This window comes from Arabidopsis thaliana, chromosome 5 (assembly GCF_000001735.4).
Source record: "Arabidopsis thaliana chromosome 5, partial sequence".
Classification (NCBI taxonomy): domain Eukaryota; kingdom Viridiplantae; phylum Streptophyta; class Magnoliopsida; order Brassicales; family Brassicaceae; genus Arabidopsis; species Arabidopsis thaliana.
In genome coordinates, this window is record NC_003076.8 from 13,741,426 (window position 1) to 13,759,547 (window position 18,122).

Here is an 18,122-nt window from a genome sequence, read left to right on the forward strand (position 1 = left end):
CCTCTTTTTTTGGGTTTTCTTATTATCAAAATCAAAGGTGGTTTACATAGGTGATTACAATCTCTATTTATAGAGTTGTGTAAAAGACTCAGAGAAACTTAATTCTAATTGTAAAAGATAAAACCAAACTGATTGAACATTTTTTCAACTACAAAATATTTCTTTTATTAAATATATTATATTGATGAACCGAATGAAGTCTAAGTCCAAAAATAATAATACATTGTTCATCGTGGATGGAAGGTACATATCATTTGAAAATAAAATAAAGAAAATCTTTCTCATTTTTTTCCCATCAAGAGTAACATCAGAAGTAAATTATATTTCACATATTGTCAAATTTTATTTTTTTTCCTACCCAAGACCAAAATATTTAACAAAATTATTTACACCATACTGAATTTTCTTTTTACCACGTTTAATCCACCTAACCTAGAGTAGATGAATACATTTTTGATAAACAGAAAAAAATTAGAAAAAAAAAATGAATGTTTTTTCAAGAGATACAGACAAAATTAAAACCGGTGATTTTCGTTTGAATCATCACCATTTTATTCTTCTTAATTATCACTTTGGTGTCTGTACTTTAGATTATGCTCTAAACAATTTATATCATGCCTTATTGCTTACATATTATATTATGGCCAAAATATTAGCAAAGTTTACAAAAACTGCCACCTATGAATTTGAACTTTTAAAAACGTTACTCTGCCTATGTTATCATCTTGTAATATATGAAACGTTGCACCATTCTTTGCACAAATTGGTGTATGTAAATAGTGTTTCAACATCTCTATCTTATGCACAAATAAAAGATCTTTTGGCTTAAGAGTTAAAACACCAACTGTGTTTGCGGTTGGAGGATACAAAGAAATGATGGTTCTCTGTATCAAACCCTCATCTATGGAAGTCTTTTTTTCCATAGACAACATTCTCAAACAGTAAGTTACAAATACAGAATCGATGGCACTTTCATCGCGAGGTATTGTGTTTCCACCACCAAGACTTGTTTTACGTATACATGTAGTCATCCTATAGCTTCTGGATAAAGGAAAGAACGAGATCTGTATGTACAGAGAAGAGTTGTGTATCCACAAATAGCTGTTCGCATCATAACAGAAAAGCGGTATGTCAGTAAAGTCTAGTCTTTACGGAAACTATTTGACTACGAAGCATCCAATGAGAATGCAAAGGGCTCTCACCTTCATGAACGGGCGCTGACGACTGGGAAAGGAGTCGATGAAACTTTCCTTTAGGAGAAGTGATACCTGAAAGAGAGAACAATATCAAGCTTAACATATCTAAAAGAGGATAGCAAAACACATTTCTCTATTCTAAAACTAAGGACTGGGAGATAAAAAACCTTATCGTTGTTGGATTGCACATTTGTTATGGTGTGTGACTGCAGATTAGAGCAAAGAGAATCAAGGTACGACCTTAGGACATCCATGAAGCCTTTTGCAGCATCCACCTTTGGATAATCAAACACAATTGACGACATGGGTGGTTAGGAATAGCACGTTACATAGCAAATCTCTAGAGCAAAGATTTTAAAAAAATAGACATAGAGAGAGCGTCAGAGACCTGCACATCAGTACATTCATACACTGGTCTTTTCTTTGCTAGGTAGCTTTCTCCGACGAGCTTTGAGTGATAAGGACTTAGCGCATTATATAAGTCTCGATACTGAGGCAGCTGGGGCATACTTGGTGACTTAACCTGAAATGTCATTAGAATATAGACCGTGAAAATGTGCAGGCCCTAGTAATTGTCCAAGGTAGTGCTATCAATAAATCATGAAGATATATGGAGCTTTGTTACCAAATATGTGACTGCTAAGAAAGATACTTTGCTTTTCAGAAGAGACCATAAAAGATCATTACCAAAAGATATTGAGAGCAAAGGCAGAAATTGACCTGGTTCTTTAGAATATCCACGACGATAACATTTGTTAGTTTCGACTGAACTTCGCTAGTTTTGTTCTTCACCCCAACCTAGAATGAGCATCGCATGCTAAGCAACATAAATAATTATGATACGTATCGTATAACGTAGGATTCATGTTCACAAACTCACTATGTAAGGGACTGGGGCATCCAAAAATTCCAGCATATCATCTGGCAAAACCTGAAAATCAAGGCCAGCCATTATCCTACATGGGTTACTTAAGGATCTTCAGTGAACACCAGACAGAGAAAGGATCATACCGGCATTAAAAGGCTCTGCCACCGAAAGGGACGGATTACTGGGATAATTGATAAAACTGATGCTGCTAAGATTCCCTATGTAGTTCACATAATTATGTTCTGTTAAATAGGAACATGCAATATTTGAAGATTAAAAAATAGTAGACTCAATAGATGATGTCACAGAGTGTGTGCTTTACCAAATTAGAGCAAACAAATACAATCTGTTTCTCAAGCAGTGCTCCTGCTAGTATCATCAAGACCTGCAAAGAAAAGAGGAATATCAGAATTTAAGGTAAATCTATCCAAATGTAGGAAGTAGTATTAGTAGAAAATCAATCACAGTAACCAGAGAAAGAATGCATTAACATTATCATAAAAACACTGAAACTCGCGTCCACATAGTTCCAGCATATAACACTTATGGAGACGATAAGAGACCACCGAAAAAACGGAATATTAGATTACTTGGAGATCATTAAATATGATTGTGTTTTTATATTTCTATTTTGTGCATATGAATCAGAATCACAGAAACCGCAAAGAAAAGAAAATATGAAAAGCAAGAAATTACATTGTCAAGCCGCAGTGATCCACATAAGGAGGCAACAGCCCATGTTGATAATGCAGCTGCTTCTTCCTCAGCCATGAGTGTTGTGTGTGCCTGAAGACCAAGGAAGATAAGAGTTTTGGGAAAGTCATATATAGGTTTCCAGATGTTATGAAATGCAGCAAAAATATATGATTGTCAGATACAATTGGGTTGATACCTCCGCGAGTTCTAGACTAGTGCTGCATGATCTTAGATCAATTGCTGATCCAGGAGTATGCAATGCCACTTCATTAGGTCTATGATATTCAACCGGATGAAGATGCTCCAAAGGATGAAATGTAATAGTTGAACCTCTTGCCGGGCATTTTAATTGGTAATACTCACATAATATTTGCAACGACCCATTTTTTTTGGACTGATAGAGATTTATTAAGTTAGAGCGTTAGGAGCGGCATACACAACATAGGAAACTTCCAAGAAAGCAAAGTAGACAAACCTTTGCCCACTCAAGGATATCAAAATTACTACTTGTATCATCTTGACCAGAAAAGGATGCTTCATCTGTCTCAGTATCATCTGCACTGGTCCTAGAATGCCTCCTCTCACATGGAGCAGCCTGAAAGCTGCAAAAAGCAAGTTATATGCTTTGCAGAAGTATGAAAGACAAAAAAAAATGCAAACCCTCATAAAGCAATACGAAAATTTCTCTAACCACTAATACACAATAATTAAGATTTCGGCTCACAGGATTCTTTCAATATACAGGTAATACTTTGCAAACACGATCAACAAGATTATCGTAAAGTTATCAGTACGGTTAGGCCATAAAGTGTGGTGAAAGACGATCCAAAAATCTTCAACTAGATTGGGTGATATTTTCGATGTATATTTTTACACATATTTAAGTAATAGACAGGTTAAGAGATTGCTTGTTATGCGACCAAATAGATGAAGAATAGATTTTGATGATGTACCTAGTGCTAGAATCAGAGATCTCATCCAGATAAGGACACCGAAGAAGGGGGCCAGGCTCTGGTAAACAACTTTCTCTGCCTTGCTTAATAATTGGTAAGGAATCATCAGCTTTGGTGACACGGTCAATAGACTCTGCAGAGTCATCAGCTTTCTGATTAGCCTCACAAGTCCCATTATCTGAAATTTCGTCAGCTTTAGGGAGTTTGGAACCTGCTTCAACAGTTTGTTCTTTTGTGTCCCCAGAGTCTCTTTGTTGGGGTGATGAATCATTTAAGCTATCTTCATTGCTGAAATCTGTTGGGGGTTCTAAAGACGCACAACTGATGCCACTCATCAAATGCTCTAGTCTTTCTTCCAAGAAGATGCTACATCAAAAGGAGTATCAATGTGAGCACGACTTCAAAAAGCGAAAATGGCAACAAGGAATTAAAGCATTTTTTGAAATATACAAGTCAAACATATTTTTGTGGGATGATAAAACTTGTGCCATGCTAGATTCGGTTTATGTCACACTAGAATAACCTGAATTGCATGAAGGCAAACAAGATTTGAGAAGCGAATCGATACACACCTATTTAATACACCAAAATGCAATTCAAAAAACGGCAGTCTGGTAAGGACGCAATAGCATCTGCGAGTTGTCATAACATAGCGACTTAATGATGAGCAAGCAGGTTGTTTGTCCAAAACCGTGGAAAGCAATCTGGACGGTTTGTTCACTATTTCTTCCACTAGTAAGCAGCATCCATACAAAGTAGAATTATCAGCAACCTGAGAAAAATATCACAGAAATGACTCATCCAAATAGAGAAGCTACAATGTAATAAAGGTTTTAAGCAAAAGAGATAGTTTGGCCACAATGATGCTTACCTGTAACCTAAATACAAATGAAAGGTCACTTGGTCTAAGATGTTCCTGCAAAGTTAGTATCACCGGTTTTAAAATTAGTGTATGTTATCGTATATGAATTTTAGCTTTGTGAATCAAAGTTGACACAATGATTAATCCCCAATATTTTTCCAATATCACAAAATTTAATCCAGTAGAAAGATCAATTTTTACATCTACACTCCACATCAGGCAAGTACCTGACTGAGAATAATCTCACTCAACTCGCTCATGGAAGGAGTTCTCTCAACAGCATGGACCTGAAACCAATAGTTACCACTAAGAACTTAAAAGACATAACAAGCAAAAAGTGGGAGTATGAAGTACATAGTTTTTACAGATAAACACAGTAAATCATGAAGGGTAAAAGGCACAGAAACATAGAGAGAAATCTACTGGAATTAAAAAGACTACCAACACTTTTAAAGAGCTTTAAAAGTGAGTGAACTCAATGTACTAGCGAAGTAAGTAGAGAACCAACATATATTTTAAAGTATGACCACCATGCGCTATTACTAGACAATGCATTGTGAGAAAATTTCAGCTCAGAACTGTAAGAAACTTTTCTAGAAGTGTCAACATCTACATTCTAAACTAGTTACGACATAACGGGTTGACCCACAGTGCACCGGAAAACTTGTTATGTATTACAGAACAGAGAAGCAAAACAGGTAGGAAATGAGGAAATAGTGAATTAAGCACCTCAATGCCTCCAGGAAAGCAAAATGAATGAAGATCCTTGTATTTAATTGGAGGCTGCTTATCGGGAGGGTACACAAGTAAGACCTGGATATAAAGTAAATACTTAGACTTGCTAGCTTGCAGATGAGAACAAATATATAAAAGATGATATGGATACCTCACCTGTGGTTCGAGACTGGGTTCTACACGGGAATGATTTTGAGAGACAAGAGCACTTCGCAATCTTCCCGAAGAGCCTTCAGATTTTCGAGCAATGTACTGCCTCTCAAGTGCTTGAATATCACAATTAGGATGAAGTCCAACCACAACAACGCTTTCAAAAAGCCTTGATGGATCTTTTAATGGTTTATGATCCTGTTTGATATAAGTTAGTGACAAAAGTGTCTATAGTAACATCGAAACGTAGTTGATTCTTCATTCTTAAACACAGACCAAATATTGCACCTGAAATTTCGCCCATTGACGCTTTTGGCTAGTCAAAACCTCAGGATTGTACAATACACTCTTGGTCTTAGGAGTTTCATAGAAGTTCTTAACCGCTTTCGAAACCTGCCTCTGTAACCTCTCCAAAGGACTATCGCTACCTTCATCTTTCGACGAAAAGACAACAGACGGCCTTGGCGGGTTTATCGCAGAAGCCGCAGCAGCAAAAGCCATTGCAACATCTTCTGAAGTCTGCATGAAAAACGAAGCACCCCAGCTCGGACTACTACTTCCTTCCTCATTCTTGGCCATAACTTACTCAACACTACAAGACAATAACACAGTATCAGTAACAACCACACTTGATTAAAAACTGGTAAAGGATCATGCTTTATCTATATTAGTTTACCAATATGGTCCATAAGTGAAGATACATAACTCAAATTGAGGAAAATATAATTCCCTCAAGTATTTCAAGACAGTGATAGGTAGGTAATGAGACACTCTCTAGCAATAAATCATAACCAAAAATCAACCTTTTAAGGATTTTGATTAAGAATTAGTACAAACAGACAAGACAAAAATCAGATAATTTGCAAAAGCGACGTTAGTGAGATTATAACTTAGATCAATTTGTTCAATTCTTAGTGTTAGAATCCCTAAATTTAGATCGCAAATCAGTAAACAGAAGAAAGAGAATAACAAAATCACACAATGAAACATTACTTGCAAGAACTTCTCAGAGAGCAAATAAATATAGGAATTTGAAGATACCTCTGATAAGCTTAAGGAACTACAAAAACCAAAGTAACTTTGGGATTACAAAAAAAAAAACAGAACAGAGAGTAATCAGACAAATAAGATAAGACCAAAAGGGTAAGAAGATGAAGATCTCACCTACGCAAAGAAACTTAAGCAAGCAATTGAAAAACTCTGAAACTAATCGGAACTTGGAATAAAGGAGAAGAAGTTGATTATTATTATGGAGGACGAAGAAGATGGTGATGTGATGATGAGGAAGATGATCCTCGTGGGTTCAAAAAAGTTTGAGGAAATAAAAAGGCTGCGAGCGAGAGAGAGACAAAGAGACGAAGAGATGGTCAGTTTCTTTTTTCTTCTTCTTCATAATAATAATATCTTCTTCTTCTTCTGTAATACAATGTTTGTCGTTTTGTGTCGTGAGACTATTAAGACCAATCATGACATAATGTGGAATTTTCTGAGAATACCGGTTTTGCCCCTTTTCAATTTTCTTTTTCTTTTTTGGCCTAAACTTTTCATTAATCATGATGTCCATTGAGTAAGTAGATAATTTATCAAAATGATACAGTATATTGTATTTTTATAAATGTGAATAAGTTGATAAATTATTGAAATTTTTTTAGAGGATGTATTTCATAATTTTAGATTCCCGCTACGGATCCTCTAGATGTTTGGATATTTGGTTCATTTACATTCGATTTTAGTTTTTTAATTCTGGAATTTAAGATCTATATAGGCATAAAAAAAAAAATGGGTTGGTTCTGGTTCTATCAGTTCTAAATTTTGTGATCCACTATTTTTTTTTGGATATTTCAAGTTTTACTATTTTTGATTTCTTTCTAAATATTTTAAGAGTTTTGGATATTATTGGTTATTTGGTCTAGAAAAACTAATATTTATAGGTATTTAAGATTTTTTGGGTACCCGAATATTTTAGTTCAGTTTTGGTATGGTTCCAAAATTTTTGGTTCTACATTTTAGGATCAATTCATGTATTTTAGAAGATCGGTTCGGTTGTTTTTCTTTGAACTTATATATCTTTATTTTTCATTGGAATATATTAATTTGTATTCATATAATTAAAATTTTATTGCAAATATGTAATACATCAACCTAGTGACATTTATCACCAAAAGAGTATTGATTATCAAATCAATTGCAACACAAAAAACTATGTTTTTCTCAACCTTTTTCCAAATGGCAAATTACTATCAAAATATGTTGACCAAAAAAAATAGTCACATATTATTAGTGGCTACTTAATAGTCATTAGCCACTAAAAATGTGGTTATATTTGACCATCAAAATATATTCATGAACAAGCTAGTTTTCATTTGGCCATGGATTGTTAACGGTTTCATAATAATTTGGTCATCATCTGTGGCTATTAGGCATTGAATTCACATGACCTTTACCACATTTACTACCTATATAAGCATGACCAAGCTAGTTTCCATTTGGTCACATACTAGTAGCGACTAGAGAACGTCCGTAGTATGTGGTCACCAAATATAGGAGGCCATTTGCCGAGTTTACAGAACCACTTGCCACATATGTATAGGGTTTGGTGTGGCTATAAAGCCCCAAACTTTTGTTGCCTAATCAGTGGAATTTTAGCCACGAATCCCCATTTATTGGTGGCTCGATAGTGACTTTTCTAACTACTAAGATTTTTATGGCTATCTGATGATCGCTTAACAAAACAGTCAACAACAGTTTTTCGATCAAACAGTAGTATCACAGTCTTGCATTTACATCTTGTAAATCCCTTTCATCAACATCTGGATAAGATATCTGCAGCAATATATATTCTATGTTATTAATGCGTGTAAAAGAACAACAAAAAGTTGTTTAGAGTTATAAAAAAATAGTGACAATTGTAGAGTGTTACAAACAATGTGAATCCTATTCGGTGTATCCACTTCAACAAATCTCCATGGCATAGCTGAATCCGAGCTTTATCGGTAACAATTGAGCGGAGTTTCTTCCTTGTAAACGATTCTAGTAAGATACTGTCTCCGTAGTTTTCTAATCTGTCTCTGAAACCAGTTTCTCAGTCTTGAGCTTTGGTAATCATCACCCTCTCGAGCTTCAGGACACCAAAAAATCACAATTCCCTTCTTCTTTTTTGCTAACTGTAAATCTCAGGCTACTAAAAAAATATTACTAGAGACATCTCTCCATGTTTATGTACGTCGCATCAGACCCTCTTCTTCTGTATTCTCACAAATACACCCGGGAAGAGGATTTGCGTAGAAACTCTCTTCCAGCTTCGGGAACTCTCCCGACTCTCTATTATATGGAGCTCCGTTTCGGTCTTTATGTAGCTTTTTCACTTTGGAACTGAACTTTTTCCATGAAATTCTTCCCTCATCTAATGCATCAACAAGTTTCACAAAGTTCATCCTGCATCGAAAAAGAAGATGTGACCAAAATGATAACTATTTACTACAAACTAGTTGAGTTGGGTATTCGGGAGGAGCATTTACTTGTCTGGATTTATTGTTTTCTTGAAGTCTTCGAATCGCCTGTGACCTTGAACTGCTTTTGCCATGTTCCCATCATATGTGTAGAGAAATACCTCACTCTGAAGTGCAACGATATAATCTAAACCAGCCAACATATTCTGGTGGTTGTTAAAAGGACTCAGCTCTTCTTTGGTGGCAAGAATTGAATGTGAGAAAATGTTGGGGAAGTCTGTGTTGAGAGGATCCATGCTTCCATTTCCATATGCTTCACCAGCTACGAGGTATATCCGGGAGCTGGATGGGAATTCCAAAGCCCTCAGTAAAAGCGAGGTTTCCCTTGGAGTCAACGGACAACCACCTTGCAATCTTCTCTCTGTTCCATTTATTTCTTTTTCCTTCCAGTGACTAACCTCATACCGCATCTGTCGTAATTCTTCGTCTTCTTCAGCTGTCAAACTATGACTGCAGCCTGTGAAAGCCAGCATATCCTTCTCATACCTGTGGAAGATGATATACTTGTCATGGACCAAACTTTAGATGGGAGATATTTCAGTATTTGCATGATAACACCAAACTAATTCAAACTGGTCTTGCATCTAGATTTATCTAAATAAACTTGCATAAGGCCCAAGGTCAAATAAATATGATGTGAAAAATAGACAAAGCTACTTGCCTTAAATGAAGAGCAAGGTATGGACCTCTGTCCTGCCTCATTCTAGAAACTAGAACGTTTCCCAGTTCCTCTATTGGAGCTGAATATTTCAGCGCCCTATAATTTACTCGGCAACGAAGCTTTTGTACAGAATCAGGCAGGTCGTTGTTAGCAAGCCGAGAATCAGTGTGAGTTAAGTACATTACGATATGCTGTTTCAACAACGGAAGGACCTCTTTCTTGTAGTAACCAACCTGTAATAAAGAAAAAAATTACTGACTGAGGGTCTTCTTGAAAACAACTGTATGCAAATACTAGTGAACCAAGGGCCCCAATATGGCTATATTAACCCTATATCAAGAAAGCAATCTTGACCTTAGACCACGAAATGGGTGTCTTAACGAAAGGCTCGATTCCGGCTAATTCTGATGGCAGCATCTCAACTATGTGAATATCATCCTTCAACTCCTCAATGAAGTGTTGCCAATCAAATAGATCCTTAAAGCCACTACAAACACGATGTAATAAGGGAATAAGCTAAAGAGCAGATAGTAAAACGAACTGAAAGTCACCTATCATGACTATGGTACTGGTTTAAATATTTTTCTTTAGTATGCCAAGAACAAAGATGCAATCTGTTTAACTACCAAATCTTCTTTAATTAGGTAAAATCTACAGAGTGCTTAACAAGTTACGTGCTTTAGTAAGGATGTGAGAATAATAAAGTTAGGAAACTAACCTGTCATCTGCCCAATATGAGCTGTGATCAAGTGAGGGAAGAACCAAAGTTGCCTTCATAATTTTAGCCACTGCAACCATATCACATATCTGCATTCTAAAATAGTTAAACGCATCAGCCTAGAACTTATAAACAGACAATAACTTGAGAAGCATTGAAAAAACACAAAAGCCTGACCCCAAATCTCATTTGGTTTAGTCCTCCATTAGCATTTATGAGAAGATAGCCATTCGTATTAGCACCCAACTCTGCAGACAATATATACTCATACGGTAAGAACTTATAGAAGAGAACAAGAACTACAAATAGAAAAAGAAACAAAAAAACAAACAAATTGCTACTTATTTTGCCAAGCACATACTTTTGCGACTCCTTGAACTGTCAATGCACCGCGAGAAATTTCCACTCTCAGGTTTTGCCCAGACACCTGAAAACTAAATGAAGAATAAAGCATGATTTCAGTAGAAAGCACTAGAGCAAGATTCATGATTTAAAGCTTGCGCCCAATGAAGCAATGGAAAGAAAATCTGATACTCAGAGATAAGACTTACTTCAACTACACTGTTTTGATCACCCACCACGTCTGAAGCAACCATAACCAAAGTAGGATCAACATCATTCCCTCCATCTTTATAGATATAATCATGGGAGCTATGATCAAGTAGATTTACTCGGGGGATAGATAAATCCTAGAAGAAATTACCAAAGCCATGTCAGATATTTAATCTCCTTCTCCCATCTTCTTTAGCCAAATAGAAACTAAGCCACAAATGTTTAACACTTGAAAACATTAGTAGCATCAGAATGTGAAGAAGATCTTAATCAAGCAGCCAAACACACACAACTCAAGGTGGAAACTTAGATACACATCCACATATGAGCAACATCAAAACTCAATTTATCAAGTTGTAGAAACAGAAGCCACAAATGTTCAACACTCCAAACACTACTAGAACTAGAAATGTGAAGATTTTATCTTAATCAAGCAGGTTCTAGTACCATAGAAAACAAAGGCCTTCTCAAGCAAGAAGAAGCCACAAATGTTCTAACACACTAAACACTAGTATAAACAGAAATAAAGAGACCTGATCGGAAGCAGCACCATCAATGGCAGATCCAAGCCAACCAGTAGCACAAATCTTGAAAACACCCAAAAACAAACAAACACCACAAAACGCAAAAAACATCCAATGACCAAGTTTCTTCCTCTCTCTCAAACTAAAATCCGAGACAACAGATCCCATCGGCTTCCTCAACAAGCCTTTCACAACTCTCTCTCGCAACTGACCATAAGTCTGATGTTTTCTATTGAGAGCAGAATCAAATCCACCACTCGGATCTGAACCGGAAGAGCCAGAAACAATCTCTGATCTAGGTGAATTAAGCGGTAGATCGATCTCGTGATGAACTCTCAAGGTCGAGGAAGTGTTGTTGTTGTTGTTGCCATCACCGCCACTAACACCGACGTGAGTATTATTATTATTGCTACTACTACCAGCGGAACCGCCGCGTTTGAATGATTGAGCACGACGAGTCATTGGACCGGAAAATCGAGGACTGTTGACGTGATGTTGAGGTACGCCATCGCCACCGTCGTGGTGGTGGCCCATTTCAAGCTCTTCTTCTTCGATTGTTGCTATCTTTTTTGTGAAGAAGACGAAGAATTGGTTTTTGCGTTTATCTTCAATTTTGATTTTTCAATTTATCGAATTGTTTTGTTGTTTCCTCTCTTTCAAGTGGGAAACTGAGATTTTGCGTTTTGTTAGTGTTTTTACTGTTTTTCTCTGTTTTATTTTGTGTCGACAATTTTTTTATTATTATTTGTGTTATTACATAGTACACTTATGGATTGGTGAATAAACAAAAAAAAAATGTGAATAGTACGAATTTGTCGAGTTGGGACCAAGGGAAATTAAACGAGTATCAGCTGTCAAGCTGTTCAAATAAATACACTCCTCTAGTTTCTATACTACAAGAAATTATAGCATATTACCATAAACAAAAGCGTTGGAAATTCTGGACGAAATATGTCGGAAATTCGTTGAAAAAACTAGGGTGGACGTACTGTGAATTTCAGTTTGATCTCGATTCGCCTTTTTAGTTTTACGGTTTTTCAATTTTAAAAAAACTTAAACCATATAAAAACTTTTGTAATTTGGTTTGATTACGGTTCCGTTTTATAGTTTTTACTGATTTTTCGGTTTTATAAAAATTGAAATTATATGAATCTTAGTTTCGGGTTTTTCGGTTATTCCATGTTTTTACAAATATATTTATAAGTTTTATACATAAATAAAAGTAAAATATAATAAAATAATATATCCACCAATAAGTTAAATATAATTTAAAAATTAAAATTCAGATATAGAAAAAAATTAATAATATTAATTTTTGGTTTTTAAATTACAAAAAAGATCAATAATTATAAGTCCAATAAAGAAACAATTATTAATACTATTATTAAACACAATATAGATTGGACAATATATATATATAATTATTTTTATTTTTAGTCAAAAACAAATAAAAAACACTCGGTTTTACGGTTTTAACCAAACCAAATATAAACCAAAAACTTATAAAAATTAAAACCAAATGAGTTTTATGCTAAATCATAACTCAACCAAACCATTTATTTCGATTCGGTCCAGTATGGTTTTTCGGGTTTTGGTTATTTTACCCAAACGGTGAAAATTCGTTGGAAACTTTTTGTCAAAAAATAGTAAAAAAATTGTTAACAGAAAACATTGTTGAAATTCATCAGAACCCAAAGTCCGGAAGTTTTTCCGACGAATCTTACCAAATGGCGAAGAAAATAGTACCGATTTGCCAAGTTGGGACCAACAAGAAAAACCAAACGAGTATCAGCTGCCAAGCTGTTCAAATGAATACAGTCTTCTAGTTTCATCACTACAAGAAAGCATAGTATATTTTGACCAACCGAAGCGTTGGAAATTCCAGACGAAATTGATCGTCAAAAATATTTTGTCGAAATGTTGATGGAATTTCGTCAAGAAACAATAAAAAATCATTGGAAATTTTTTGTCGAAATTCGGAATATTTTCGACGATTTTTCGACAAACGTATAAATTTTTTACAATATATTGTTGTTCCTAAATGCTGAAAATCAAACAAAAAGATCTTATGAATACTTCATTAAAGGTAATTTTCTGCTAGTGAATAAAGAGAAGATATGTAAGTCTAAACGATCATATTCAAGATAACATAAATTTTATATATTCGGAACAAACAATCATGCTGAAATTCTCAAAGCAACTCATCGAAAGATCAATCCGGAAAATCATAGATAAGTGGGTCAAAGAGATCATCATCTTGGCCTTGTTGCCTATTTCTTCTATTTCTTCTTCTACTTGAATTTTTCACGGTAAAAATTACATTTTGGAAAGTTATACCCCTACTCCAAGAGATGACTGTTTAGTCTTTAGAATCGTTCTACTAAACAACAAATCAGAGTTTTACACCAAAACTCAAAACAATAACTCCCATATTTCCTCAGAAATTTGACTCTTCGTCCAATCACGTTAACCAATTTTGACTATAGCATTGAAATTTTTCGGGGAGACAAACAAAAGTTGTTAGCATAATTGGAAAAACGGTCATTTCATACCCGAGCTAAAGTAGTATGTTCAATTCATACCCAACGTTTACTGTTGTGCAAATCCATACATTAACAAACCAAATTTTCAAATTCAAATCTCAAACTCACACCATTCATGTCAATACATGCCTAAGCCGTGACGGTGTTACGAAACCGTTAACGGTTGCTCACATGGATGCCACGTATGACACGACGTCGTTTAGATGAAAGAAGAGACAAACAAATTTTTGTAAAACGACGTCGTTTTTGTCGTCTTAAATCACCTTCTTCTTTTTTCTTTCTTTTTCTTTCACGATGACAATGTTCCATAAGCATCTAAGGCTTGGTAACAAAACCCACTAAATTCTATATATTAAGCTACGAGTATCTAGTAATATTTATGTTAAGAGATTGTATTGTCTTGTCTTGAACTTGTAATATTTATGAGATTGTCTGGTAGTATTTTCATCACTTGAAATTGGAATGAGATCGAAATTGTTAAAACAGACCAAAAGAAACCTTAAATAGCAATACCAAGTTTCGAACAATTATCATTTAATCCGGACACAACTTAAGAGTTCACTTGAGATTATAACAAAAACTTTCAATCTCTTCAGACTTAAACAAAAGCCTACATTCTTACGTCTCATTACTTTTCTTCATTCCACTTAAATTCTGCCAAAATCCCAAAAAAAACATGATTAACTAGAGCAACCGACAAGCACAATTATCTTGAAAAAAACCTATATTACCTTAGTCAAAATGAGAATTCTGTGATGGTTGGCTTGGTCGTTGGCTTGTTCCTTCATTGGTACCAATACTCATAGACTGACTAACTCCATCAGGTGTCTTCTTTGGCCACCTTTTGTTAACGACTCCCACACTAGGACAACTTCTTGTATTATGACCTTCGGTACTACAACGTCCACAACGAATGCTCCGTCCTTCTTTTGAAACTTTGGTCCTCTTTTCTGGAGGCTCTTGTACTCCTTTTCCTTTCTTCTTCTTCTTTGGAGACTCATTCTTGCCCTTCTTTCTTTTTTCTTTCTTTTTGGTACCTGTTGGTCGTGGTGGTGGTTGAATCCTAGGTTCACCTGATCTTATCCAAAATCCAATACCATTAACTCCTGAGATTGACTCAGAATATATCTTCAAATTTTTCGATGCCAAGTACCAATCAGAGTTGACGAGTTCCTCAGGATTAACCTTTTTGTTCAATATGATTCGCAAGACATGGCGGCAAGGAATCCCTGTCATATTCCACCTTCGACATGCACATGTTTTTGCATTCATATCAACCCTAAAGCCATGATTATTTTCAAGAACCTCAAACTGTCCATTTCCACAAGGAACCACTTGACAATACTTACGATAGATTGTTTCCTCTTTGATGGTGTTGGCTACTTTCAAAGTGAACTTTCCTTGATGTTTAATCGCCTTTCTCAACCTCATATCAATACGAATCATAGTTTGTCGTCTTATTGTCTCCAACATCTCCACTAGTGGCATCTCCCTTGCTTTATTAATCGCATTGTTGTAAGATTCAGAGAAGTTATTAGAAACATCTTCACAACTTGATTTGCAGCCAAAAAAAGCACGACTACAATTGCGTGGATTCCTCATCATTACTGCATCGTACACACCTTGATCAAACTGCTTCAATTCGTCAATGGCTCTATTATACTCATAATCGTTAAAGCTTTTTGCAACAGCGCAGAACAAATTCTTTGACAAATCTTTTCCAGGATAAACTCTTCTAAGATTTCCATATATATGGCGTGCACACATCCGGTGTTCCACCTTAGGCAACTCTTGATCAACAGTATTGAGTAAACCCTGACATGTTAAATGGCACTTGTTATAACAATGTTAAAAATAGTCTCAAAATGAGAAGAACATTAGATATAGTAAACGAACCTTTTGCCTATCTGAAATAAGAGTAAAACCATCTCCATCTTGCAGTTTTAAATCACTTTTCAGCTTCCTAATAAACCACAACCAAGAATCTATGTTTTCAGTTTCCACGACTGCCCACGCAACCGGATAGAATTGGTTGTTGGCATCTCTTCCTACAGCTGCTAAGAGTTGTCCTTTCATATTATTTTTTAAAAAACATCCATCTATGCCAATTATTGGGCGACAATACGCAAGCCAAGTTTTCCGGAGAGCATCAAAGCACACATAGAATTTATCAAACTTGACTATACCATCAATAGTGATTGTCTCAACTTCCACTGTTGAACCAAGATTTGTTCTACAACAACAAATTTCAAAGTTAGATAAGCTTGTAAACAAAAACAAGAATCAAATTCAAAATCGATTTAAAGATATTTTACTTACTCCAAAAGTTGTTCCTTGTAATCATGTATTCTAGCAAACTGCTCATCATATTCATCTTGAATCATTTTCAATGCTTTTCCTCTAGCTTTCCGACACTGGTCACTGGAGGCAATTAATGAGTACCGCTCTTCAATAGCTTTTTGCATTGCTTTCACTTTGAATGTTGGATCTTGCCTAATGTCATTCAAGAACATATCTACGATGATCCGACTCTTGAGAACTTTGCAAAACCCGTCCTTTGTACATGCATGCTCATCAATGAATGTTTTCACCATGTACACTCCAATTTTTTCATCATAAGCACAATAAATTCTGAATTTGCAGTTACCTCCAATAGAACACCTTACTTCAGATTTCTCTGATCCCCATCTTGTGAACTTAATATTGACTCCTTTCTTAAGAGCATAGTCAATCACAGCTTCCTTAAACTCAGCTATACTGTCAAAGACTTGCTCTATTCTAATATCGCCACTACCTTTCTTGCATCTAACATATCGTCTTTCACCTTCCTCACAATCTGAGTTCAGAGGGGTACTTTCATCATTATCATGCTCTTCTTCATCAACAAAGCCTGCTAAGTTCTGCTCAACTCTTGCTTCCATGTCAATAAAAACTCTATCACACTCAGAACCATCCCCAACAGCTCCATCACCAGCAGCTCCATCACCAATAGAACCATCACCAACAGCTCTATCCACATGAGAACCATCACCAACAACTCTATCAACATGAGAACCATCTCCAGCATCACCATTTTCTTCTTTCTCCAAAAAAATATCGACAACTTTTGTCCAAACTGCGGCAAGACACATTCTTTGAAAGTTTTGATCTCCATTGCACAATTGCTTAAGCTCTGAATATTCCTCATATGGAAGCTTATACCAAATTCGTTGCTGCCAAATAGATTCGTTCAATGACTCCATCAAATTAGTCAATACTACTTGTGGTTTGCTTTCAAGGCTGAGAATACCTCCTCCAACATAACTAACTTTAATCCCATTCTCTACAACAAAGTTCCCACCGTAGTAGCATTGAAAAACTGCATCTTCAGTGCTGAATAAGAAAGAAATAAAGTGAGTTTTTGGTTGTGACATTTTATCGAACACTTGGTGTTCATAAAATTACATATCGCTTATCAACTAAAAAAACTCCACAATCTCATCTAAACTATAGAAATACCAAAGGAATTCATTACATTTTATAACAATACACTCGCAATTTGATGATTTGATAAAAAAAAACCTAAATTTTATAAACCATAAATTTGAATGAAAATTACCTCATTTTCCTTCCTCACAATAGAGATTATGAGCTGGAACTCCTATTCCACTAATATAAGCTCTTCACGATAGATGCTTATGGAACATTGTCGTCGTGAAAGAAAAAGAAAGAAAAAAGAAGAAGGTGATTTAAGACGACAAAAACGACGTCGTTTTACAAAAATTTGTTTGTCTCTTCTTTCATCTAAAACGACGTCGTGTCATACGTGGCATCCACGTGAGCAACCGTTAACGGTTTCGTAACACCGTCACGGCTTAGGCATGTATTGACATGAATGGTGTGAGTTTGGGATTTGAATTTGAAAATTTGGTTTGTTAATGTATGGATTTGCACAACAACAAACGTTGGGTATGAATTGAACATACTACTTTAGCTGGGGTATGAAATGACCGTTTTTCCTAGCATAATTAGTCCTAAAGATGAAGATAAGATAAAATTGTTAGTATTAATGAATAGTCATAACTGATAAATAATTGTATGCGATAACAATTTGCTAACAATTAATTGTAGTTGAACACAAGTAAACTGACATAAGTATAAATTCGTTTTTTTGTT

The 18,122-nt window shown here is 35.4% G+C and overlaps 2 protein-coding genes and 1 pseudogene across 4 annotated transcripts; all 3 read right to left on the bottom strand.

Moving 5' to 3' along the window:
* Window positions 1–646: 646 nt before the first annotated feature.
* On the bottom strand, window positions 647–6,893 carry AT5G35560 (DENN (AEX-3) domain-containing protein). 2 transcript variants are annotated; one of them, NM_001344110.1, is made up of 20 exons: window positions 6,625–6,893; window positions 5,749–6,052; window positions 5,467–5,658; window positions 5,305–5,388; window positions 4,803–4,862; window positions 4,585–4,629; window positions 4,286–4,485; window positions 3,925–4,079; window positions 3,714–3,846; window positions 3,236–3,362; window positions 2,957–3,154; window positions 2,761–2,850; window positions 2,387–2,449; window positions 2,208–2,282; window positions 2,077–2,127; window positions 1,917–1,994; window positions 1,585–1,719; window positions 1,364–1,471; window positions 1,203–1,268; window positions 647–1,101 (listed from the first exon to the last, which is right to left on the bottom strand). In NM_001344110.1, exons 2-20 carry the CDS (start codon window positions 6,037–6,039, stop codon window positions 1,033–1,035), a joined length of 2,220 nt encoding a protein of 739 aa, NP_001330572.1. In that variant the 5' UTR covers window positions 6,040–6,052; window positions 6,625–6,893; the 3' UTR covers window positions 647–1,032. The 2 variants fall into 2 exon arrangements, with proteins under 2 accessions (NP_001330572.1, NP_568527.2); NM_122947.4 differs by having other exon boundaries at window positions 3,714–4,079.
* Window positions 6,894–8,074: 1,181 nt separating this feature from the next.
* AT5G35570 (O-fucosyltransferase family protein) lies at window positions 8,075–12,142 on the bottom strand. Its single transcript, NM_122948.3, has 9 exons — window positions 11,434–12,142; window positions 10,900–11,037; window positions 10,710–10,782; window positions 10,526–10,596; window positions 10,349–10,437; window positions 9,985–10,117; window positions 9,631–9,863; window positions 8,979–9,455; window positions 8,075–8,895 (listed from the first exon to the last, which is right to left on the bottom strand). Exons 1-9 carry the CDS (start codon window positions 11,956–11,958, stop codon window positions 8,676–8,678), a joined length of 1,959 nt encoding a protein of 652 aa, NP_568528.2. The 5' UTR covers window positions 11,959–12,142; the 3' UTR covers window positions 8,075–8,675.
* Window positions 12,143–14,702: 2,560 nt separating this feature from the next.
* On the bottom strand, window positions 14,703–17,570 carry AT5G35575 (annotated as a pseudogene; the record flags this gene model as incomplete). Its single annotated transcript has 1 exon — window positions 14,703–17,570.
* Window positions 17,571–18,122: the final 552 nt, after the last annotated feature.